General features: G+C 47.8%; 1 protein-coding gene and 1 non-coding gene across 2 annotated transcripts in view; one reads left to right on the top strand and one right to left on the bottom strand.

Moving 5' to 3' along the window:
* Positions 1–21,279, top strand: part of LOC135827833 (plexin-B1-like) — a 73,463-nt gene extending 52,184 nt beyond the window's left edge. Inside the window, exons 21-41 of the mRNA XM_065340262.1 lie at positions 20–115; positions 1,159–1,227; positions 1,910–2,153; positions 3,314–3,462; positions 4,073–4,206; positions 4,622–4,681; positions 5,353–5,424; positions 8,765–8,831; positions 9,389–9,658; positions 10,049–10,094; positions 10,590–10,696; positions 11,013–11,070; positions 12,063–12,148; positions 13,095–13,202; positions 14,299–14,462; positions 14,991–15,093; positions 16,121–16,165; positions 16,665–16,732; positions 17,961–18,036; positions 18,665–18,748; positions 19,180–21,279. Of these exons, the coding sequence (XP_065196334.1) occupies positions 20–115; positions 1,159–1,227; positions 1,910–2,153; positions 3,314–3,462; positions 4,073–4,206; positions 4,622–4,681; positions 5,353–5,424; positions 8,765–8,831; positions 9,389–9,658; positions 10,049–10,094; positions 10,590–10,696; positions 11,013–11,070; positions 12,063–12,148; positions 13,095–13,202; positions 14,299–14,462; positions 14,991–15,093; positions 16,121–16,165; positions 16,665–16,732; positions 17,961–18,036; positions 18,665–18,748; positions 19,180–19,335 (2,262 nt within the window). The 3' untranslated portion in view covers positions 19,336–21,279. The remainder of the gene's footprint in view (positions 1–19; positions 116–1,158; positions 1,228–1,909; positions 2,154–3,313; positions 3,463–4,072; positions 4,207–4,621; positions 4,682–5,352; positions 5,425–8,764; positions 8,832–9,388; positions 9,659–10,048; positions 10,095–10,589; positions 10,697–11,012; positions 11,071–12,062; positions 12,149–13,094; positions 13,203–14,298; positions 14,463–14,990; positions 15,094–16,120; positions 16,166–16,664; positions 16,733–17,960; positions 18,037–18,664; positions 18,749–19,179) is intronic.
* On the bottom strand, positions 13,725–13,820 carry Trnar-ucu (transfer RNA arginine (anticodon UCU)). Its single transcript has 2 exons — positions 13,783–13,820; positions 13,725–13,760 (listed from the first exon to the last, which is right to left on the bottom strand). It is a non-coding gene; the product is annotated as a tRNA-Arg (tRNA).
* Positions 21,280–24,069: the final 2,790 nt, after the last annotated feature.

The raw sequence follows: 24,069 nt of genomic DNA, 5'->3' as shown, positions 1-24,069 counted from the left end.
CTTTTTTCTTGCTCTGCAGGGTACAGACATCACAATCGGGGACCTCATGGCAAGCGAATACAGTGTTGTGATTGGCGATGACGGCGTTTGCGACAAAATAACAATTGAAGCGAACGTAAGTGCCGGCAGCCAGCCGTGCTGCTCGATATAATTTATGGTAGTGGAGATATTCTAGCTGGTAAGCAGCCACAGTCTCGCCAGGGCAGCGTTACTAACATTATGTCCACGTAGAACTCTGTAACTCACAGATTACCCATGAAGCCGAGACCTCTGGTCGGCTGAGCTTAGTGTGCCCCACCACCACACTCCATTATTCACCCCAGTGTCTGGAGATATGTGGATTTTGTAGAAAAAAGAAAGAAAGAAAAACATCTGACCGGACTATCAAGGGATGGTCTTTAAACACAGGTGGTCTCTGAAACCAGGTGGTCTTTATACACAGGTGGTCTCTGAAACTGGGTTACCATTGCTGCACAATTCACACGATTAGTGCAGACTTGTTTGAAAAATGGTCGTACCCATCAGGTGAGGTGGTTGCTGAAACCAGGTGATCCATCGCCGGGTGCAATGTTGATTTTTTGAAATTTTTGTATTGTATTTTATTATTTTGCAATACAAAAAAAGCAAAAAATCAACATTGCACCTGGCAAATGGACCACCTCACCTGTTGATGCCAGGCAGTTCCTTGAGCCGGCCTGATCCGTGCGGTTGAGTCTGTCAGATAGTACATGCTGATGCCAGGTGCTCTTTTCATCAGGTGGTTGCTGAAACCAGGTGGTCTCTAACGGAAGGTTGACCTGTACAGGCGAATAATCTGCCCGTAACCAATCATCCCACGTAGCACCGCACAGAACTGCTGGCTTATTACCGTAGTTTCCGGAGTATTGATATTATATTTTTCAAGGATTCTCCAGAGGCAAATGGATGCCTATCAAAGGGAGTCTCCTGGAGTATAGGTAGCACTTTAAAACACGAGTAGTTCACCCCAGAAAGGTCGATCCAGCTTATACTAAGATGGTCAGATAAACAGTGATCAACTGGATAGATGGCCGTATTTGTGACAATAAATCTCCGGGAACCATGGTGCATGTATGTCTTCAAAAAAAATGCTTGTTCTTTTCGCTGTCTTTCCAACACTGTGTGTGATTGTGCCTGTAGCGTCTGGTGTGCCAACCGCCCACCAGCCAGCCCAACGGACAAGCCATCAACGGCTCTCTGCCCATTGTGGTAAGGAGCGGATGTGCTGACAGACTTTGCCTTTGGCATAGCGTCACGCTCACATGTAAAGAAAGAAAGAAAGAAATACGTAATTAAAAAAAAAAGGGGGAGTTCTCGACCTATGGGGCCGCCCGGGGCCACCCATTGCATTTTTCGAACGAAAAATGCAATGGGGAACAGTGTTTGCAAAGCTTTTATCGTCCCGAATCAACCTGTACAGTTCATCAATAATCATGTAGCAATACCGGCATATCGTAATCAAATCCCCCCCCCCCCCTTATTCTCAATTTGTTGATTACCTATTATATTATAGCAATAAAAAATATCAATTGTGCACTCATAACCATGTATAAACAATTAAAATGAAACAATTCCAGAACGTTTTCGTGTGACCATCATCAGTGGAACATCGTCACATAGTAAGAATCACTAAAACAATTGATATTTTTTATTGCTATTTTACGACTGTTGTCTCCTCGTCGGTTATTTAAATACCTATTATATTATTTGTATTTGCTTCCATAGCTGCTTCTTGGCCCAATCCTTTGCCATCATTTTGTTGGGTCGTCCTCCCGTTTGATTTTGCGAAGTAAAACATTTTTTTAAACCAACCAACCAATCTGTATGTGTTTCTAATCTTTCTTCTCACAATGGCCTTACTGCTGAACCTGTGCTGTGTTATCATTGGCAGGTGCGTGCGGGTAATTTTGTCGCCGCTGCCGGAGGTGCAACGTACCAGCCGCTGAGTGACACCAGCATAAACGCGGCGTTGATCGCGGGTCCGATTGGCGCGGTGGTGGCCGTCCTGCTCATCGTGCTGCTGGTCGTGTTCCTGCGCTTCCGTCGCCGCGAGACCGCTCACACGTCGCAGATGAAGAGCCTGCTTTACCAGATGGACGCCATAGAGGCAAACGTAGCAAGCGAGTGCAAGTCGGGTGAGTCGGCATGGCGAGATCATGTGACTATTTTATTGTTTTATATTATTTACAGTCAGACCTCGCTTAACCGCACACATCCGTTGTCCACAAAAATATCCGGATAGGCGAGGGAACTGGATAACCGAACACCGGCTATGCTGGATGCATGACATATGCTGTAAATCTGTAACCAGCTATTTTCTTCCGGACGGCGAGGGATCCGGCTAAAAGAGGACCGGATAAGCGAGGTCTGACTGTATTTCACCTTTCCGTGGCCAGGGAGTATTATATAGGACAAAAAGGGGGGGGGGGGGGCGACGATAGCCAGCCACGGAAGTAGGTGAAAACAATGCAAAATGACCAATCCCAAGAGGCAATAGTCTACACAGGGCGAGGCAAAGAGAGATAGGAGTGGTATCCCATATTTGTTATGTGACTACATACAGAGCACGTAACGTAGTAGGTTTGCCACTCAAAGTTCTTCCACGTATGGGGTTTCTGTACGCACTTAACCCATATATGAGCATTTTGCCACTCGGCTAGCTTCCATATAAGGCGCATGTGGCATCATCTTTTGTTGTGTTGTGTAGAAAAAGTGATCACGGCATGTGGACAGTGGAACCAACATGGCCGACATAATGTGACCCATAGATGCAGTGGTTGAATGGAGTTGGAACTAACATGGCTGCCCTGTATGGTCATGTTATAGATGTGAAACCGCTCTGGGGATGGATTTCCATTACATCGTGTTCATCAGATGACTCGAAAGTGAAATCCGTATTCAGGAGACAGATCAGACCACTTTTCCACGTACGAAAGACGTTTGGAATGCACACCCCATGATGATTGCGGTATGCGCAAATCAAGTCTTGCCTTCTGCATATGTCGTAGTCGTGTAGCAATGCACATGTCGTCTATATTTGGATAAAACCTGGAGTTAGTCACCACAACGCCATGCCCAAGTTGTAGTGTGGATCTCTCATTGGACCGGGGCTTGTCTTTCGCTCACCTCGTCCATTTTTTTATTGGTTACGAGTTTTGGAACGTGAACTTAAATAAAAAATAAAATAAAAAATAAAAAACTGTCTGTCCAGCAAGTGTCAATCTCAAAGCCGTGAATACTGTCCCAACATGAGAACAGCATTGCTAAACGTTGCGTGTTGTTTTCTGCATTATAGCCTTTGCCGATCTCCAAACGAATCTGGACGACCTGGGTATCACGCAGGAGACGTCGTTTGAGGCGCTGCCATTCTGGTCCTTCGACGAGTACGCTAACAAGCTGCTGTTTCCACACAGTCGCCTGGTGCCGCTGGAGCAGAGAGTGAACGTGAGTAAAACGTACTTTCTATCTGGTGTAAAAAAAAACAGTTGAATGTCTCAGTACTCCCTGTCAGTCTGGTGCTACCTTGTGCACGCTATGACTGTTCAAAATCTGGTTTAGTTGGTGGACTCTAACGCATAACCTGTGCCCGATCGTTTTCCATGTTTTCTTGTAACATTAAAAAACTTAGTGAGCTTCATACTAGTTTATAGTACTCAATCTGCAGACAGAACTGTTTCGTCCTTTGTGGACTGATCAGCGCAGCACAGAGGAAATGAGGCCTAACCTGATAGCAATGAAACATAATTTTTCCAAAGCCAGATTTAAACCAGGCCCGAACGTACCTTGCCAGAATGCTCAAACTGACAAGTCGGTGAGCTCTGCACAACGCAAACAGCAAAGGCACTACCCCACACAAGAGTGCTCAACTGCTACAAGAGCAGGAGCGAAATACTACTAGTTTCTTGTATACATGTGTGTGTGTGCACTGGATCACTGTACAAGTAAAAAATATTCACTGTGAGAATGATTAGTCGGGGTGTGTGCCTTTTTCTCATTATACCCAGTTTTGTTCCAGGCAAGTAAACCTCGTGTGCTTTGTTTGTGACATTCACAGCTGCCTGATGGCGAGCTGGCTAACCTGCGCGATTCCATGAAGCGATTCGAACAGCGTCTCCTCTTGGATAAGAAGTTTCTGATTCCGTTCATCGAGACACTGGAGTCCCAGAAGAAGTTTGTCATGGTTGACAGGTGAGGATATTGGGTCTCTCGGCCATTGCCTGCTACAGAGTGGTGTTCACATCTTTGTGATGTGACTAGATTGGTGTAGGAAGTGATCATGTCATGTGACAAAATGCATGGGGTGCTGTAGCGTTGCTCGATTCATATCCAGCATTCAGAGTCTAAGCCACAGGGGCGATTTTCGAGTTTTTTTATGCGTTTTAAAGTGCGGCTAACACCCTGGAAAATACGGTGCTTGCAAGAAGTGGTGTGGGATTCAGCACTGAATACATACCGTGATGCCTGACTGTTTCTGCTAACCTAAGAGCCATGAGATATCTGCTTATCTGAATAGGTAGCCTTCTTCTGCTGGTAATGTTTGCTACCGATTCTGGTTGATTTACTTTGTTCTTTTTTTCGGTCTGTTGTTCCTTGTCCCGGACAGGGTGTTTGTTGCTTCTCTGATGATGGTGGCCTTCCAAGACAACCTTTTCTATGCAACTGAGTAAGTCTGTACCCGTCTGGAGATGCTACATCCAATTGAACACGGTATCGGTTTGTGCTGGCAGGTGCTGGTCTACGAAAGGTCTACCGTGCGTCAAGGCATGGTGATGTTGACCTTTGGATATTGGATGCTGTTGTGTGCATTTGCACCAGTGTTCCACTGATGAAAAACGAAATGATGCGATGTGACTTTGGAGAGACAACATGTTATAATAGCGATGAAGAAGACGAACTGTTAACAGCACAATTCGCCCTCTTCACTGATCTCTATCATAATCACTTTTTCTCAATACGGAAATTCATACGCTGTCTCTCTGCTGCAAACGCCACTTCAGATTCACCTTGTAAACCTGAAGTGGCATTTGCAGCAGAGAGGCCATGTGCGAGTGTTTGGATTCAAAAAAGTAACATGTAAGTGGCTGCAATGGACTTTGGGAATCCTTAGAAAAAGTGTGTGTGCCGTGGTCCATCTAAAAATGAGCTTTGAACATTTCAGCTGGTACGACATTTACTGCAGAATGATGAGGCTGCTGGAGTGTTTCTTAGCACTTCGTATTCAAACAATGTTCTCTTGTTCAACGCTGTAAGTCCGTACACGGCGGGGAAAGCTGCTTGCTTGCTCGTTGCTATTTGCCAATCCTTTGTACAACCCTTTCCGCATGTTTTCTTCAGAATCTTGAAGGTTCTCCTGACCTCGTTGATACGCAATGGCTCTGGGAAGAACCCTAAGCTGCTCTTGAGAAGGTACTTGCCAGGATGTGTGTATCTGTGCATGTTTTGTGGGTTGTCATGGAGACAGACGTCTGTATCCAGCGGATTCGGTCAGTGCAAGGGCGTAGCTGGTCCCCCTTTTAGGGGGGGGGGGGGGGAGGGGGTGCACGGCCGCATATGTGACGGATGGCTGGTGCATGTCACTCATGGTCATTATGTGCATGATGAACCTAGGTCGAAATTTTTAGGGGGGGGGGGGGGGGGCGTGCACGTGCCCCCAGTGCCTAATGCGGGCTACGTGCCTGCAGTGCATAAGCTAAATTACAGTGCAACAGTTCAGTGTACATCTGTCATGATTGACTGATGCTGGCTGCGGCCAAGATGTGGGATTCATGCTCTCTGGCGCTTCCGTGTATCAGTCGATGGGCTTGCAGCACGTGTGTACGTGCAAATTCAAAATATAAATATACATACATAATATTATTATTGCTGTCTGATGATCGGTTAAAACCGTGAAACTCAGAGTTACAGAAGAAACGCTTTTCGTCCCTCTCAAGTGTGTGTACATACATAATTATATTAACCCTTTATGTACTTCCTCCGTTAACAAAAACTTCGTGATGGATTTTAATGGATATGAAAACGCTTAGAACAGGTCAAGAACAGTTTGTATCGCCTGCAAATTACTGGACGACGGTGATTCAGCCTATGCACAGCGCTTTTACAAGAGAAACTGTTGGCAGAATGAGCAGAGAGTTTAGTTTGCGTTGCTTTCGCTCGATTCATTTTTGACCTGCGTCGCTGTCGTCATCTGCTGCACGCGAGTCGTCATCTGCAGTACGCGAGTCGTCATCTCTCTCGAGTCGTTGTGCAGCTCGTTTCAGCCTTGCCTCGGCTGCTTTGATCACACTCCGCTTGATGTCGCCGCCGTTCAAGTAAGTTTGCTTTCAAGCTGCGTGATCCGCCGCGATGGCGATTACTCGTTTCCACCAGGGAGTCGTGAAAAATATTTTACAACTCCCTGGTTTCATCTTCGCTCTCCAGAACTCAGTGAAACGAGGAGTAAAGGCACAGCTAAACTGATTCCAATTTCTCTAATGGATACCAGCACTGAACGGCAGCGGCTAGCAAGTCCAGTCGACTTTCTTTAGCCACGAGACGCGCATCTGACTGCAGACTTCTGAAAGAATGCATGGGCATCAGCATTCGAATCTGGGCTTTGCGCAGGTTGAACAAGAACTAACGTGTTACTTCAGTTCAGAATTGTTTTCATTGAGCCGTGCGATCGGAGCAGCTCCTTGTTCACTCGCTCATTGTGTGGGCTCGCTGCTCCGTTTTATCGCTCTCTATCACTCTCCAACGTACTCAGTGCCAAAGTAGTAGAGAGGCCAAGAATCGCAATATCCCCTCGGAGAAGTGGCATTTCAGTTTCGCTCGCCATGACTGTCATCACCTATGTTTCCACAGCGCAGCCATCGATTCCGCTCGGCTTGTTGTGAAAGGTCGCTTTCCTTGCATCGTACCTCTGTCATGGCATGCCAGGGAAGGCCAAGAAAGTGATTGTGACTCATTTCACGGCAGTTTGTGCCCAAATCAGCCCCTCAAAATTCCATCACGAAGTTTTTGTTAACGGAGGAAGTACTGAAAAATTGTACACAGACTGAATTTGATCTCGACTCACCTCAAATTCTATAATTATCCGGGTCATAACTTTACTCTCCTTTTGACGATTTTTTCAATCTTGGGCTTCCTGGAAAGCTCGTCGCAAGAGTAACACATTGAGCCCACGCTTGCCACCATGAAGGTCAAAACGCCAGCGCTACAGCCCAGCGTCTTAGCTGCAACGCCAATATTCCGACAGAAGTCGTCTTGCATCAGCCATTTCGCTCTCCTTGCTCGTAACAACTAACTGTTACTTCAAAAAATCACAAACTGCCATGAGTCCGTTTACCATTTTGAACGTGTTTCTACGTCACTGCATGCCCAGAATGATGGGGAAATCCCTCATTCAAATTTGTGCGAGCGGCTATTGAGCGACATTTGCCGCGATTCGACTTTCGAGCTTCGTAAATCTTGAACCACACATCGGAGCGCTTCAGCGATTGTTTCAATGGACAGCTGGGAGTTTTCTCTTTGACCTGCATATTTTAGTTTTCGGATATAAGGCCACCCTTTCTTTTTTCGTTGTTTAACGTCCGCGCCCGCGTACCTTTTTGCCTCCGACCGAAAAAAAAAACAAGAAAGTAGTAAAAAAAAAAGTTTGCACGTCCGCGTTACCACCGGCTATACAATTGCGTTGAGAAACACAACCAGCTTAGGAAGTTTCGCATGTGCCAGGCCACCACCATGCCTGTGCTACCAGGGTGGCAGATGCAGCGCCTAACGGCGAGGGTGAGGTGGTAAGTCTCACAACCAATGCCCGACAAGGGGGCTAACCTCGTTAGCTGCATCCATGTTACCCTCACTCCGAGTAGTGAGTACCCAGTTGACCGTGGGTGTCGGCGCAGTTCACAGCATGTAAAGTGATTCACGCATGCATCACCGCATTTGCTAGCACAGTATACGCTCCCTGCTCCCAGCGCGGGTCTCGAACTCGGGACCTTGTGATTCGCAGGCAAGCCCACAACCACTCGGCCAAAGCGCTGGTCACTGAGAAAAAGAAAGTAGTAGTACCAATAATATGCGAAGTTGTAAATACATGATTTTGTAGTTTCACAGTGTGCCGATCATGACCTTAAACTTATAATCTTGCCTCCCGGGCATGCCTTTGTCTTGTATTCTTTTTCTTTTTTTGTTGGCTTTTAAATATCGTACGGTGTGTGCCCTAGTAAAAATCCAGATGTAATGAATTCATGACATGCTAACTCCATGCTATGTACCTGTTTTGTTGGATTCATCAGGCATGTGCTCCAATGTACCATCAAAGAGTGTTGTTCTATGCCTGCAAGTGCCGTTAGACCCAGAAATATTGTATATATCACATGCTTTACTGATCAAAATGTTTGATTGGGGTTTCCAGTTTTTGGAATGGGCTTTTGTTTTTTTTCCGCCCTCCCGCGTACCTTTTCGCGAAAAAAAGGACGTTAAACAATGAATTAACAAAGGGTGGCCTAACCCAGGAATGACTGAGTTACGATCGATTGAAATTTTGAAAAGTTTCGATCCCAGGGGATCGAAAGTTGTACAGTCCGTACACAAAGGGTTAATGCAACCTGGCACTTTGACTGAATCACTACTGCCATCCTTCCGCATACTGCACACGAGAGAATTTCTGCCCAGGATGTAGTAGTAGTGATAAATGTTGTCGTCTTGACACTGCCTGTTGGATGACCATTGCTTGAACCCCTCCCCTCTGTCTGTTGTCGGTGTGCAGAACGGAGTCCGTAGCCGAGAAGCTCCTGACCAACTGGCTGTCGTTCTGTCTCCATGACTACATCAGGGTGAGTGGATAGTTCCCAGCAATCATTGCATGTATCTTTTCTGTTTTTTTGTTTTTTTTGGATTTTTGAATCTCAATTGCATAGCATCTGCTCCAGGGAGATACGGAGAGCCCCCTGATGATGTGTAGGGATAATGTAGGGTTTGTACGGTAGAGTAGCAACAGCACAGTTGGCTGCACCAGGAAAGTGGGGCAGTTTGGCGTGGCGACTGTATGTGGTGTGTGGGAGTGTGGCGTGTCGTGTGTGATGTGTGGTGTGTGGTGCATGGTGATTTGTCTGTAGCGTGGCGTGCGTTCGACATTGCTAAGTTGTGAATGCTTGAGTGGTGGGGAGAGACGTTACTAGACTTATGCACAGTATGCGAGGGAGCACATTGGGAATGGTTTTCCACACATTGCCAAGTGTGTGTGCGTGCGTGCGTACGTGCGTGCGTGTATGCGTGTGTGTATGCGTGCGTGCATGCGTACGTGCATGTGTCCGTCATCTCTATCCTTTGCTATAAAATCACCTTTTTTGCTCGTGTCCATGTGCTGCTGCTGGTGGCGGTGCTGCTGTAGGCGGAGGTGGGCACACCACTCTTCATGCTCTTCCACGCCATGAAGACGCACATCGAGAAAGGTCCGGTGGACGCGGTAACCGGCGAGGCACGCAACTGCCTCAGCGAGGAGCGCCTCCTGCGTGACAAGGTGGACTGCGTGGAGCTGGCCTGCTACGCCGTGGAGAGCCTGCACCACCAGCGGCAGCAGAACCAGCGACACACAGTGCACCTGCTCTCCTGCGATTCCATCAGCCAGGCAAAGTCGAAGGTCATGGATGCCATCTACAAGGTGAGGAGGAGGTGTGACTATTTATTGTGTTTATTTATTCGTCAGATGGTCTAGATGGTGGACTCGATTGCATAACTTGTGCCCACACTTTTCAATGTTACACTTATCTATCTCTATTTAAGATTCCCGGAAGGCTAGAAGCCGGTTAGGGGGTCTCCGGGATCAAGGAAGTAAATGAACAACTACTGCAATGACCTAAACAGAAAAAGCTTCGCCGTGGGACAATATCCCGGAGCTACTCACCCTGGTTTATGTACTCTTGGTAGTATTCTCTCTGCAATAATCCACGCATGCATAGGTGGTTGTCCACAACTGTATTTGTATGCTTGTTTGCCACCTCTAATCCTGTTGTGCACCATTCTCTTTGTTGTTCCCCCGCCTGCCACACAGACCATGGCTATATCAAGGAGACCTGCGTTCGACTTGATGGACTTGTGTAAGTGGAGTACACTGACGGGATGTGACATATCGGAACGTACATTAGGAGAGTTTGGGAGATTCATTGGCAAAATCGCAAAATCCGATATTATTTTCAGAGTGGCGTACAGGAAGATGATGCCCAAATACCCCCCCCCCCCCCCTAATAAATAGTCATTTCTTGCTCCAAACATCATTCTATAGAGAGGTGCTGAAGACAAAAAAGCCTTTAAAAAGGACCAATCTTCGGACCAATTATTTTGGTATTGAGCTATGCAAGCTGTTGAATGATGCAATCCCAGTATGCGTTGATATCTTCACCGCTGTAATGTCTGTGTCTGTGTATGTGTGGGTGCGCTTGCATGTGCGTGTATGTGTGTGCGTGTATATGTGTGTGTGTGTGTGTGTGTGTGTGTGTATGTGCATCCGTGTGTGTATATGCATGCATGTGCGTGTGTGTGTGTGTATGTGCATGCATGTGTGTGCATGCGTGATTTTTCCTACCACACTGCAGCTCTAGTCAGTCCAACAGGTACTAGCACTATACCGATGCAGGACTTGGACCAGACGTCCGCAGTTCATGGGGACCAGCAGCAAATCAACACTCTTGGATTCTATCAGGTAAGCCTCTCTGCCTTACACACACTTGGAGACTCCCTCGATTTAGGCTAAAGCCTGTGGAGAATCCGAAAATACGAAATACAAACAGCACGTATTTAAGACATCCATGTTAAGTATCTGATTCTCTGTTGCATTTTTCGATGACGAATGCTATGACTAGATAGTCGCTTTCTTGGAGTTCAACATTTTTTTTACAGATGAACGCATTAGGATGCGCCTGCTTTTTGGTTTAACACGTGGAACAGTCATTCTGCCAAGTATCTCCCTGTTTTACCCTCATGAACGGATCGTGGGCGTGCACTGTCTCTGTGTTTAGGTGAAGCAGGGCAGTACATTTTGCGTCACGCGTCGCGGCGAGGCCACTCTCGGTCGAGGTAAGTTGTGTCTGTGCAGGCTTTCTTTCATTCTGTCCAGCGTCTGCAGGAGCACAATAGGGAGTGCGTTCCATTTTGCCCACGAATCGATTATGAATCCATTCACTGTGGAAAAGAAGAGAAAACACATGAGATATAGTTGGGCAGCAACTATCCACGACTGTAACAAGATGATAAACAGTCAGAAAGTGTGATAGTAGGGCACAAAACTGACAGGCTACTGAGACATTCAGCGAGTATCGGAGTTAGAAATCCATCCACTGTGTTGCCACACATGCGGACATGTCAGTAGCCTGCTGATGTTGGAGGCATGTCACGACCTGGCGACAATAATTATTGACCTTGTCCTGCCGGGGGGGGGGGGGGGGGATAGCATACTTGATACGTGCAGGGGATTTCCCCGCTTTCCTACAGCTCTGCCTGGGCTGATTTGCATGAGTGTGTTCCACATCTGACGTATGATGTCACACTGGAGTGGGTTTGTGTTAGTGAATGGATCATAGCACTTTGGAGTGTTTCTATATCTATCTGTATCTACCTGTGACATGGTGTGGAACAGAAAAGTTGCGGGCTGTCCGATAGAGTGCTCAGTGCCCAAGGGCAGAGCTACTTACAAGAAGCAGAAAAGGATGAACAATTCGTTGCAAGTCTGAGTTTCACGCACATCATCAGGCAACAGTTGCCTGATGATGTGCATGAAACTCAGACTTGCAACGAACTGTTCATCGCTTTCTACTTGATGTGACAGGGTGTGATATTGGGTGTGTGTGTATAGATGCTCATGGACGCTTTGTGCATGTGCGTGTGTGTGTGTGTATGTGTGTGTGTGTGTGTGTGTGTGTGTGTGTGTGCATATGTGTGTGTGCATGTGTGTGTGCGTGCATGCGTGTGTGCGTGTGTGCGTGCTTGCATGCATGCGCGCGCACGCGTGTGCGTGTGTGTGTGTGTGCGTGGCTGTGCCTCTGTGCGACTGTGTCTGTGCGACCGTGCAGCAAGGGACCAGCTATCAGTACTGTTCCCACGCCACTCACAGATGCAGCGCATGGCCAGCGAGGACGCAGGAAAAATCTGGCACTTGGTGAGAATCTGCTAAACTATATCGATCTACGATCCTGGATTGTTCTTTCTAAGCAGTTATCAAATGCTGTTAGGCCGCGGTCACACCAAACAAGCCGTTTCCCGCTTGCGCTGAACGTGGCTTGTGCTGAATGGGGCGGTTGGTCACACCACTTCGCGAAATCGGCTGGATTTTTTTGTGTGCTAGAGTTTTTTTTCTTCCCGCTCATTTTTGAATATGATTTTCTCTTGTTTTCCCGTCCGCCTTCTCCAGCACACTTCTTCAGTTCGTCCAAGATCCGCGCTCTCTTACTGGTATTTTTTCATAGTGGTCTCATACTTGGTTTTTGCTTCAAACCAAAGCTCCAGTAGTCGCCGCTCCAGTGCTTCTGTCCAGGATTCCATGATGACCGACAAAAAGGCAAGGAGAAAAGTTTCACCAACAACGAAAGCCGGAAGGTGGCAGAACACGATGCAAGCTGCAAGATCATGCCAAGATGCGCTTTGAACGAGTATATTTTTCCCGCCACTGCGCCAGAATGGCTGAAAGTGGCTGAATCCATTCAGCGCTCCCATTCAGCGCTTTGAAAACGGCTGACTGCTGAAAAAGGCTGAAGCCGAAAATTCAGCCGTTTCCGTAGCGACGATGACGTCAAAAAGCGCTTTTTCCGCTGAATGGCTGAATCGCGCTTGGTGTGACCGCGGCCTTAGGCATGCGGTGGTAGGGACAGAAGACCAAACGTATAAGCCCAAGCCTCTATCAGTACCCCTTCCTCTTCTTGTGTTACCTTCCCGTTACCTCAATCTCTCCTCCTCTCCTCCATGCGCTCTTAGCCAACACATGGATACCCTCAGTAGCCATTACACACGCCAACACAACCGAATGGTACCGCTGGCAATTATTGTCCAAAGTTATTATTATTATTATTGTTGCCTCGATCGGTTGTTTGTTTCTGCCTTGAACATAGACCAAGCCGCAAGAATCTAACGACAACCAGGCAGCAAATGGTGGTCGTGCAGCAGTGGGCGCTAAGCTAGTCAGCGAAATCTACCTCACTCGCCTACTGTCCGCCAAGGTACGCACTAGATTACTCACATGTCTGAACTTAGTGTACATCCTGTTGTCTCATCCGCTTTTGGAAGTGTCCTCTCTTTTTGGATGTGTCCGCTAGTTCTGGAAGTGTCCTATCTTGTACATGTACACATACACATACACATACAATGGAGGCGAAAGGTTGTGTAGCTGTGACTTCAAGTTGCACGCATGTCAGCGATCATCAGACAGCGGCATTTGGCATTCACATACATATGTAAGAAGACTGTGCGGAAAGCTGTGAACACAGTGGATTCAGCTTATTTCTAATGTGGCAAACCTCTGCTAGTTTGAGTGGTCACCCATAGACCACCTTTCTCACATACTCCACAGGACCATTCTTTGGTTGGAGGGAAAAAACCTAGAAAAATAGCAGATTGTCCCACCAGTTTACCAAAAAAAACTCCTTGCCAAATCACTCCTGCTAACTACCTGCCTGCGGTGAAGTATTTGAAGAAAAATTGTACAAGTTTGCTGTGCGGTGAAATTAAAAAAAAAAAATGATCACCCCCGGTGGGATTCGAACCCACAACCTTTGAATGCCGTCAAGCAGCTAGCCCGATTAGAAGTCCAATGCGCTAATCCATTGCGCCACGGGGGTGAAGACAGCAATTGACTGCAGGCAGTCGTTGAAAGCAGAGTTATCCCGGGACATCCCTCCAGCAGGACACTTGGTACGATGTAAGAATTGACGCACTCACCCGCGAGTGCACACACCGACCAAGTGGTCGCTGAAATCAGGCTGCAAGTTGTTGTCATCTGACCCTGGTTTTCCTGCACTCCTATCTCTGGCTGTCTCTCTGTCTCTCTCTTTGTTTGTCTCTCTCTCTCTCTCTCTCTGTCTGTCTGTCTGTCTGTCTGTCTGTCTGTCTGTCTGTCTGTCTGTCTGTCTGTCTGTCTGTCTGTCTGTCTGTCTGTCTGTCTCTGTCTGTCTGTCTGTCTGTCTCTCTCTCTCTCTCTGTCTCTCTCTCTCTCTCTCTCTCTCTCTCTCTGTCTCTATCTCTCTCTCTCTCTCTCTCTCTCTCTCTCTCTCTCTCTCTCTCTCTCTCTCGGGTTGTGTTGTTTCCTGTGCTGCGTAGAAAACACTGCAGACGTACGTGGATGGCCTGTTCAGGGTGGTGTTCTGCTCCGACGATGGCCGAGTACCAGCTGCAATCAAGTACCTGTTTGATTTCATCGACCATCAGGCTATCGACATGGGCATCAGTGACCCGGATGCTATCCAGACGTGGAAAAATAACAGGTAAAGTGGAGATACTGTCGGCTGCCGTGCCAACACTAGCGTAATAATTGGGCCGCAGTCAGCTAAGACATGTCTTTGGGGGTTCGTAAATTTATTGGGACATGACGGAATGAAGAATTATTTCTGTCGAGTACGTTCATGCTGTGCTTCATTCATCAACCGGCGGCGTGAGCATCTTGTCGAACTTCGGTCTCACACATATTTGGCGGTCCAGTCCAAGCAGCTGGCGAGCAAAGTGACATTTTTTTGGAATACATTTGTTTCACCCTATAAGACATGTTTTAGCTGGCTGTGGCCCGTATGGGGAATCCTTTGAATATGCTTCCTAACTACATGAAATCCGATCGTGCGAGTCAAGTTTGCGCCCTGCACCCAGTTCCCACCCCAGTGTTGGCAGGTCTAGGGGCTGCACCGCACTAACAGGCATTGCAACGCTGTGACGTGTTCTCTAGCTCACCACCATGGCATCAGTTGCAAAATATCTAATCACTTCTTCGTTGTCTGTCATGTATTGTGCTGTGCTGGCAGTATCCCGCTGCGCTTCTGGATCAACGTGATCAAGAATCCAGAATTTGTGCTGGATATCAACAAAACTGCAACGGTCGACAACTGCCTCTCGGTCGTTGCTCAGGTTGGTTCGATGTGTAATAGGTGCAGGGGGCGTCGCACACGGTACGGTCACTACGGTATTGACCGTACCACTATTTTCCCCAAGTACTCTTTGAATCAATATAATGCACTGATTTGGGCTCTAATTTCCCAACATTTTCGGCTCAGCCACCCCTCCCCCACGAGTAAATTGTACTTCAGATGGCTGACCGTACCACACTAAAATACCTTCCGACGCCCCTGAGGTGTATTTATACCAAGACAGTACAATACTTAGTATTCGTATTTCCCGCTCCTTCACCATAGCAATGAGATCCCATCAAGTACAGAAGAGCGCATGCTCCAGTGGTTCTCTAGTTCTGTCACTCCTTCTCACTCTTGTCTACTCTCTTGTCTAACAGATGGTTGTGTAATATGGGTTGGGGGTGGGGGATGTGTGTGTGAGATTGTGTGTCGTCGGGGGGCTCTTACTATCTTAGTTCCCGGACGAGAGGCCCTTCCGATTACTCCCTCAATCACATGTACATCCCACGTACACCACACTCAGAGGACTGATTGCTTTAGTCTTACTCCAAGGAGAGTCGCAGGAAGAAGCCAAGAACGGAACAGCAAGAATGCGTACCTTGCACGCATGCGTACTGGGTCGCAACCTGCTCAGTCCGCGCGCGGTCCGCACACCACCCGCGCGAACCCAGCGCACACAGAGCACGTGTTCTAAAAGAGGCGCGGACGGCATGTGCATGTAAGCGCCTGCCAGCATACTTGTAGCTATGGTCCTGTAGAGTAGACATGCTGCTTGTGCCCCCCCCCCCCCCCACACACACGCACGCACGCACGCACGCACGCACGCACGCACGCACGCACGCACGCACGCACGCACACACACACATACACACACACACACACACACACACACACATACACACACACACACACACACACACACACACACACACACACACACACACACACACACACACACACACACACTCCCCCGTCTCTATATGTTATGTTTATGTTTATGTCCGTTTGTGTTTGCCTGTCTCCAGGCGTTCATGGACAGCTGTAGCACGCAAGACATGAGACTGACAAAGGTAAGAACTCTGGCAAGGCACGCTGGGAACACCGAGACTCGCAGTGGCAGTGTGTTGCCGATGACGCCAGTGACTGTAAATCATTCTTCAAGGCTATCCTGGTCATGGTCATGTGACTGGTACACAGGGGAGTTGCTGGTTCCCCTTTAAGGGGAGGGGGGGGGGGAGGTGCACGACTGCGTATGTGTAGGATGGCTGGTGCATGTCATTAATGGTCATAATGAGCAAGCTGAACCTATGTCAAACGTTTTAGCAGGGTGCACGTGCTCCCCCCCCCCCCCCCCCCCCCCCCCTCCGTGTCCCATGCGGTCTATGCTCCTGCGACAGATTTGTGCAGCAGCTCCACATGTTGATCAATGCCATGGGAGGGGATTTCCCCATCTCGAGTGTTCTAGAAGCAGTGTACATGTACACATGTGTGAGCATGTTTTTGGATGTGCTCGTCGCAAGGAGTGACTTTTGTGCGTGCACATCTTCTGCTCATTGCCACCACGTCCAGGACTCGCCATCCACCAAGTTGCTCTATGCCAAGGAGGTGAAGGAGAACTATCGTCAGAAAATCCAGAGGTTCGTTTTGGGGTTGAATACCCTGCCCTGCTTTTTCCTGCTCTGCTTCAGGACGGGAGAGGGTGAGGGTGGGGATGGTGGGGAGGGGGAGAGATGCTGTAATTCACACTGCCTGTGACTTCTTCGGGTAGGGCCTAGACCTACCAATGCAACGCTGTGCTTCGTTCTCTAATCCCACACCGCCACTCCACTCCACCCCCCCCCCCCCCCCCATATACATCTGATTATCACCCCGGCTGCTGAGCACTACTTACCGCTTGATCTGGAGAATCTAAAGTACATGGACAACGGAGCCAGATACACAACGTGTTTGGGTGCAGCCATGTATTATAGCCCCCTAAATAGTGGGATAGGAAGAGACCTCCCTCCCCCCCCCCCCCCCCCCCCCCAAAGCAACTTCTCCACGATACTTCATCCGTTCCCCTACCTTGTACTTCCAGGAGAAATCCCTGATCAAGGGGTGTATTTCTGATGATACACTTTTTTCTTTCAGGGGTCTCCCTGGCCAACTTTCCCATGTACCCGAGGAAAGCTTCAATCCTCACGGGTTATTTTCTGTTCCGTATTTCAAGAGACAGAGAAGTCAATCTTGACAGTGCTGACTAAAGCACCCCCCCCCCCCCCCTCCCCTCATGGTAATACAGGTCCCCCCGCGTTAGTAACATACGTTAGTAACATAGATTATCTCTGGGCCATCGAAAAAGTTATCTTATAACGAGACTTATCTTGTAGCAGGACTTGCAGCTAAAGGTGAAATAGGCACTACTTCGTACTCACCGGGGCTACCCTAGATACAATATAAATTATCGATGCTTCAATTCGTTATAAGATAATTGAAAATCTCCAACATAACTCTTCCTTGGATGCAAAGGATCGTCCATATTCACGAATACATAGATATAATACGTTTCGTCTTTCTGCTTTATCCTACGTGTTTTGGCCTTGGTCCTGCATGGTCAATATTATCTTATACTGAGGGTTTGGCACTCCAGGGTCCTGGGCAAAGGGTCGTTATAACGAATTTTATGTACTAACGGATTATGTTTTAACCGGACCTGTAAACAGTTGTATAGACCACGTTTCGCCAGGGGATTTCAGATTTCTATTTACTAACGGGGTTTATGTACTAACCGGACTCGTTATAACGAGGGAGGACCTGTAGTAATGCAAGATCTGATGTATCACGTTTCAGAGGAACACTTTTATTGACTCTCCTGTGTGTTTGCAGCTATTATTCGGAAATCGCAGCAATGCGACCGATTGAGGAGTCGGAAATGCAGGAAATGATGCGAAAAGCTTCCGAGGTACTTTATCTTTATCTCTCTCTCTTTTTCTCTTTTTCCCTCTCTCTGGCTTTCCTTATCTCTTTATTTCTATCTTCCTCTCTCTCTCTTTCTCTCTCTTTCAATCCATCTACCTCTCTTTTTCTGTCTCCATCTCTTTCTGTCTTTCTCTGCCTGTCTGTCTGTCTCTGTATGTCTGTCTGTCTCTCTCTCTCTCTCTCTCTCTCTCTCTCTCTCTCTCTCTCTCTCTCTCTCTCTCTCTCTCTCTCTTTCTCTCTCTCTCTCTCTCTCTCTCTCTCTCTCTCTCTCTCTCTCTCTCTCTCTCTCTATCTATCTATCTATCTATCTCTCTCCCCCCCCTCCCTCCCTCCCTCCCTCTTTCATCCGTCGGTCTCTCTCCATTTCTCTTCTTTGAAACTAGTCAAGCTGTATTGCAATATGTGCATGTGTGTGCTCCTAGTTGACTGTCGTGTTCACATATGTGTTCACAGTACTTGCTTGTTGCCTAGTGCTTAGCCATGCTTCTGTACTCTCCATCATGATGTCATCACTTGACATTATCATGCCGTCACACTGTTTCAGTGTAGGCGAGTTTCCTGCAAACAAATGACGGCTTTTCGTCTATTCCGCTTGTCTGCATGCACTGTAGACACACATGCGTCACTCTGACCTACTTCCCAAGGACAGTGCCGTGTTTGAGCTCTTCCTCTACGCCAGCCGCTACGCAGACGAGGTAAGCTCGCCGTGCAGTAGCAGTGCAGCTGTGTATAGTGAAGCCTCGTTAAGAAGAACACTGGGTGCTTTCGATTATGTCCGCAAATCGATGTTGAATCCATTCATGAATCACCCCTGGCTATTATTCACATTGATTTTATACTCCTGCTACCATACGTATACTTTACTACTGCGATCGGATTTCATTGAGCATCACGGTGAGTACACGTAATGCATGTATGCTCATGGGTGTGTATGTGTTCTGTGTGTGTGTGTGTGTGTGTATGTGCGTGTGTACGTGCATGTGTCCATGTGTATGTTTGTGTGTGTTCGTGCATGCGTGTGTGTGTGTGTGTGTTTGTGTGTGTGTGTGTTTTCACAATGGCGACTGACATGCATCATCACCGTCACCATTGTCATCACAACCAACACTATCACTGGGCGTGGCAGATATCGGACACGCTCGAGGAGGACAACCGCACTGGCCTCGTCAAGGTCTTCGAGTCGCTGCTATCCGACGTGCCGGAGAGCGTGCAGAAAGCACAGATGCAGCAGAGCTCCGTGGCCGGCCAGAACGGTGGCCAGACCGTCACCCAGGTTGTGTAGACCGAGCTGCAGCGGTGACGGCGGAGGGCAGCGAGCCTGACCACCGATCTAGCCACAACAACCACCACCACCGGACCCTTCTCTCAGTGTGCTTGTGGGCCACGAGCACGGCGTGAACCACGCTGCACTGTTACTATCACTACTATGAATATTTATAACCGGTGCACGCCTTTTTTTTTTTACGAAATGCTGTCCAGCACCGCGGCTAGACAACGACGCCGACTGGTTGGCAGTGGACTGTGTGGCCGCATGGCCGCGCACGCACGCTAGTCACGTCCCCGTGAACGCACTATTGCGGGCATGCCGCTCGCAGCAGTGCCGTCACACTTGCGGCGATGTGCGTGTGTGTGTCGTCAACGTGCTCGCAACCCCGCCCTGCAAACCCGTCTGTTGACAAAGTAATATAAATCCCTCCAGCCTGCTGGTAGCAGAGACCACGCCATTGCACAATGCCGCTTAGCAGTGTTGGTGGAGTCCCTGACGATGCAACAGCAGCAACACAAACAACGACTTGAGATATCTGTTTTCTTCCTCATCGCGTGGTGTGTATTGTCCCAGCAGCCCACAAACTTCATCTTTCACATTGTCCTCTAAACTCTGCCGTTCTCGTATTGCGCATGGCTTGTTCGTCGCCGTCGTCCGTTAGACCGCTCAGACCTCACCCGGCTGAAGACTGTACTCTGTATCTGGCGTTGCATTGAGCCAGGACTAGCAGATAGCCACCGCTGATAATTAATGTGTCGATGTTTGCAATTTGATGCTGCCCTGCAGTGCTGGCCGACTGCATGGCAGCCCGCATATACTGTGCTGGTATCTGTCTTCACAAGTAGCTTCTCCCGTCGCCAAGTAGTCGCCGATATCAGGAGGGTGTCGTTTCGAACCCCTGACCGCCGCACTGCCGGCTTGCATGTATTTCTTTGTACGCTCCGTGTTTTGACCTTGCATACGTCTTCCTTGTTGACCACCACGGCCAGCTTGCATTGTAGTGTTGTGTACAGTCTGTGTGTGTTTTGACCGTTGTTTTGACCGAGTTGTGTACGTCTTCCTTGTTGACCTCGAAAGAAACGTGTCACGGCAAATTTATTTTTGATTTGACCTACACTGGCATGCCGCTATGTTCTGAGTTGCAGCACCCGATTTTGTATCATTCGGCTTATTTTCCCTGCCGATGTTAGCACACCCCGTTGCGTCAGCCCGGTAGCCACAAGCGTGGATGGCCGCAGAATAGTGTCACCTCCAAATGGTGCTGGTTATTTTTTGCCCCAGTGTATGGCCGGTGGTCGAAATCGTGCCGATGCCCTCTCGTTTCTATTCTCCGCATTGTCGCCGGGTTTCCGGCACACTTCAATAGCTCCAGCTCTTCAGGAGAAATTCTTTCTAAATCGGACCGCTATCAATAACTGAACTGCACAAATGCTATCATAACCGGACCTGCCTGATGGTGTCCATCAATTGGAGGCCAGCATGCAACATTCTACACATAGCGCTGCTCGCGGAGATGTTTTTACGGTTTTGTTTTTCATCTGCAACATTTTTATTTCAAACAAAATGGCCATCTACTATTGTAACGTTATTTGTTTCTTTGTATGACATCATGTTTGATCGGATTATGGTTTTTACCGTCTAGACTCGATTCTGCGTGAACTCTCTCCGACGCACCCCCTCGACACACACGTACATGCACGCGCACACGCGCACACACGCACACATGTATGCTTACGGAGAGATTTCTGCCCTGCTTGCTGAGATGTCAGTCCGTTCCTGCATTTTTCTTGGCTTGTCGTCTCTCTGCTGACACATTAAATTGTGGTTTCATTTGATGTTTTTTTTGTTTTAATTATACCATAATTTAAGAATGTTATCCAGACAGTGTTCTGTATGATTTACTTTCCCTACAACATGTATTTTCCCAGTCCGAGCAAAACCGACTGTTGACTCTGTGTAGCTGTGTGTGTGTGGCTGTGTGTAGCTGTGTGTAGCTGTGTGTAGCTGTGTGTAGCTGTGTGTAGCTCTGTGTAGCTCTGTGTAGCTCTGTGTAGCTCTGTGTAGCTCTGTGTAGCTCTGTGTAGCTCTGTGTAGCTCTGTGTAGCTCTAGCTGTGTGTAGCTGTGTGTAGCTCTGTGTAGCTGTGTGTAGCTCTGTGTAGCTCTGTGTAGCTCTGTGTAGCTCTAGCTGTGTGTAGCTGTGTGTAGCTCTGTGTAGCTGTGTGTAGCTCTGTGTAGCTCTGTGTAGCTGTGTGTAGCTCTGTGTAGCTCTGTGTAGCTCTGTGTAGCTCTAGCTGTGTGTAGCTGTGTGTAGCTCTGTGTAGCTGTGTGTAGCTCTGTGTAGCTCTGTGTAGCTCTGTGTAGCTCTGTGTAGCTCTGTGTAGCTCTGTGTAGCTCTGTGTAGCTCTGTGTAGCTGTGTGTAGCTGTGTGTAGCTGTGTGTAGCTCTGTGTAGCTCTGTGTAGCTCTGTGTAGCTCTGTGTAGCTCTGTGTAGCTCTGTGTAGCTCTGTGTAGCTCTGTGTAGCTCTGTGTAGCTCTGTGTAGCTCTGTGTAGCTCTGTGTAGCTCTGTGTAGCTCTGTGTAGCTCTGTGTAGCTCTGTGTAGCTCTGTGTAGCTCTGTGTAGCTGTGTGTAGCTGTGTGTAGCTCTGTGTCTCTGTGCAACGCGAAAGTCACAACTGTTAGATTGTCTTACTGCTAGGGCTCAAACGATCACGGTTTTACCCCTAACGGTTAACTGCTAAGCTAACGGTTATAACCTATAAGCCACGGCAATCCTGCGGACTCTTTTTTAACCGTATATTTGACTATACTCATTCAAAAAATGTACCCTATTCAGTACAACGCACACATGTACATTCTCTTGCATGCTCATTCATACATACATACTCTCACACCAAGAGACCAGATATGACTGAGTTGACAGCCCAGAAATTGCGTACGCATGCGACAGCCTGCGAAAGTGCATACTTTGCAACGACCTGATACTTGAAAAATTGACTGAAAGTGTCTGCGTAACCGTTATCTTTATCGGTTAACCGTAAAATTCTTCGTAACCGGTCTGCATAACCGGTTAATCGGACTAACCGTTTGAGCCCTACTTACTGCCAATGTTCTTCTTTACGAGGTCTGTAGCTCGCACGCCAAAAAAATTGTGAGCCAGCTGTGTACTGTAATTCTGCCGGGCAGGGCTAGGGCAGTTGGGGTGCACGCCGTGTGGTTGACAAAGACCGTTGTTCGGTGTACATGTAGAGTGCCTTGTAGACTACAATACAGTCAGGTACAAACCAGGCATTGGCCTTCCAGCACTGGCAGCAGCAGAGTAAGGAGATGGGCATCGCCCTCACTACTGTTACAGGGCTCTAGCCAAAAGTGGGGTGGCACAGCGCCCCCCGCCCCCTTTTCTGGTGGTACCCCCCCCCCCCCTTCTCTGATGCCCCCCCCCCCTCCCATACGCTGATAGCGCACCATCCTACTCATTTTCTTTCCACTTTTTGTGCTTTTTCAGTTCACGCAGTGAACATGCAGCCACAATTCAATCGTTCCGGGTGCTCGCTGTGCCCGAACCGTACGTTGCACTTTGTGTGACAAAGCCATAAGTATTGTTATGTTTGTGGAACTGGGAGATAAAAAAAAGAGAAGAAACACATGAGAACGAGTTATGCAGCAACTATCCACGACTGTAACAAGATGATAAACGGGAGAATAATAATAATTATCATTATTATTTAAACAAACGGCGAGGAGACAATAGTTTGATAACCGCAATCAGTAATACAAGCTGAATCGACATTTGCGTACACTTTATTCATGCAATGTAAAACGGTGGAGACGCTTTGCAATAAAACGATTGAAAATATGAAGAAATAGTGCAGAGAAAAAATAAGGATTCAAACCATATTTTTCTCTGCACTACAGGTATTTCTTCATATTTTCATCGTTTTATTGCGGCATGCAGTGTCTCCACCGTTTTACATTGCATTTTTTATTTATTTTTTTACTATGTTCACATACCCAACTCATAAATAATACAGAAAGACAATGGTACTGAGACAAGGACAAACGTGACAACTACTGAGAAGGGGCTGCATCGAGATGCAGCAGTGATGGTGGTGCATGAATAAAGTGTACACAAATGTCGATTCAGCTTGTCTTAGGGGTCGTCCACAAATATCGATGTTTTTTTAGAGAAGATATTCGTTCGTTTGGGGGCGGGGGGAGGGGTTTGGGCCCTGTTCGTCTCGTCTTTGCAGGAAAAAATATCGAACTCTATCTATGGACGGGCGCTGTTCGAACATGTAGTTTATGACCTACACAAAGTGAAAGTCAACCTCGTGAGCATAGCCATGGCAAGGTTGTGCGACCGTGGCAACGTAAACCTAGGTGTATGGTGACATTAGAGTGGCAGCTGGTCACGTTTCATGAGGAAATTGAACTTCATTAAAAAATATCGATCCCTTGCATAAACATGTGTATGTTCGTTTTGAGGGGGGAGAAATGAACAAATATCGTCTTGGAAAAAAACATCGATATTTACGGACGGCCCCTTATTGATTACGGTTATCATTATCAGTATTACCGGTATCTTTATTTGAGGGATGACCCATGGGGGGGGGGGGGGGGACTGAACTGTTTCGGTTTCCCCATGCCCCCTTGTCAGCATTTCGTACTTTTTCGGGTATGTTCGGTTCCATTCATGTTTGGTATGTGGATAAAGAAATCGAGCAGAATTCAAGGAAGTCGAGACCCAGCT

This window comes from Sycon ciliatum, chromosome 12, assembly GCF_964019385.1.
Source record: "Sycon ciliatum chromosome 12, ocSycCili1.1, whole genome shotgun sequence".
NCBI lineage: Eukaryota > Metazoa > Porifera > Calcarea > Leucosolenida > Sycettidae > Sycon > Sycon ciliatum.
Note: the sequence above shows the minus strand (reverse complement) of the source record. Positions and strands in the feature narration are given on the sequence as shown.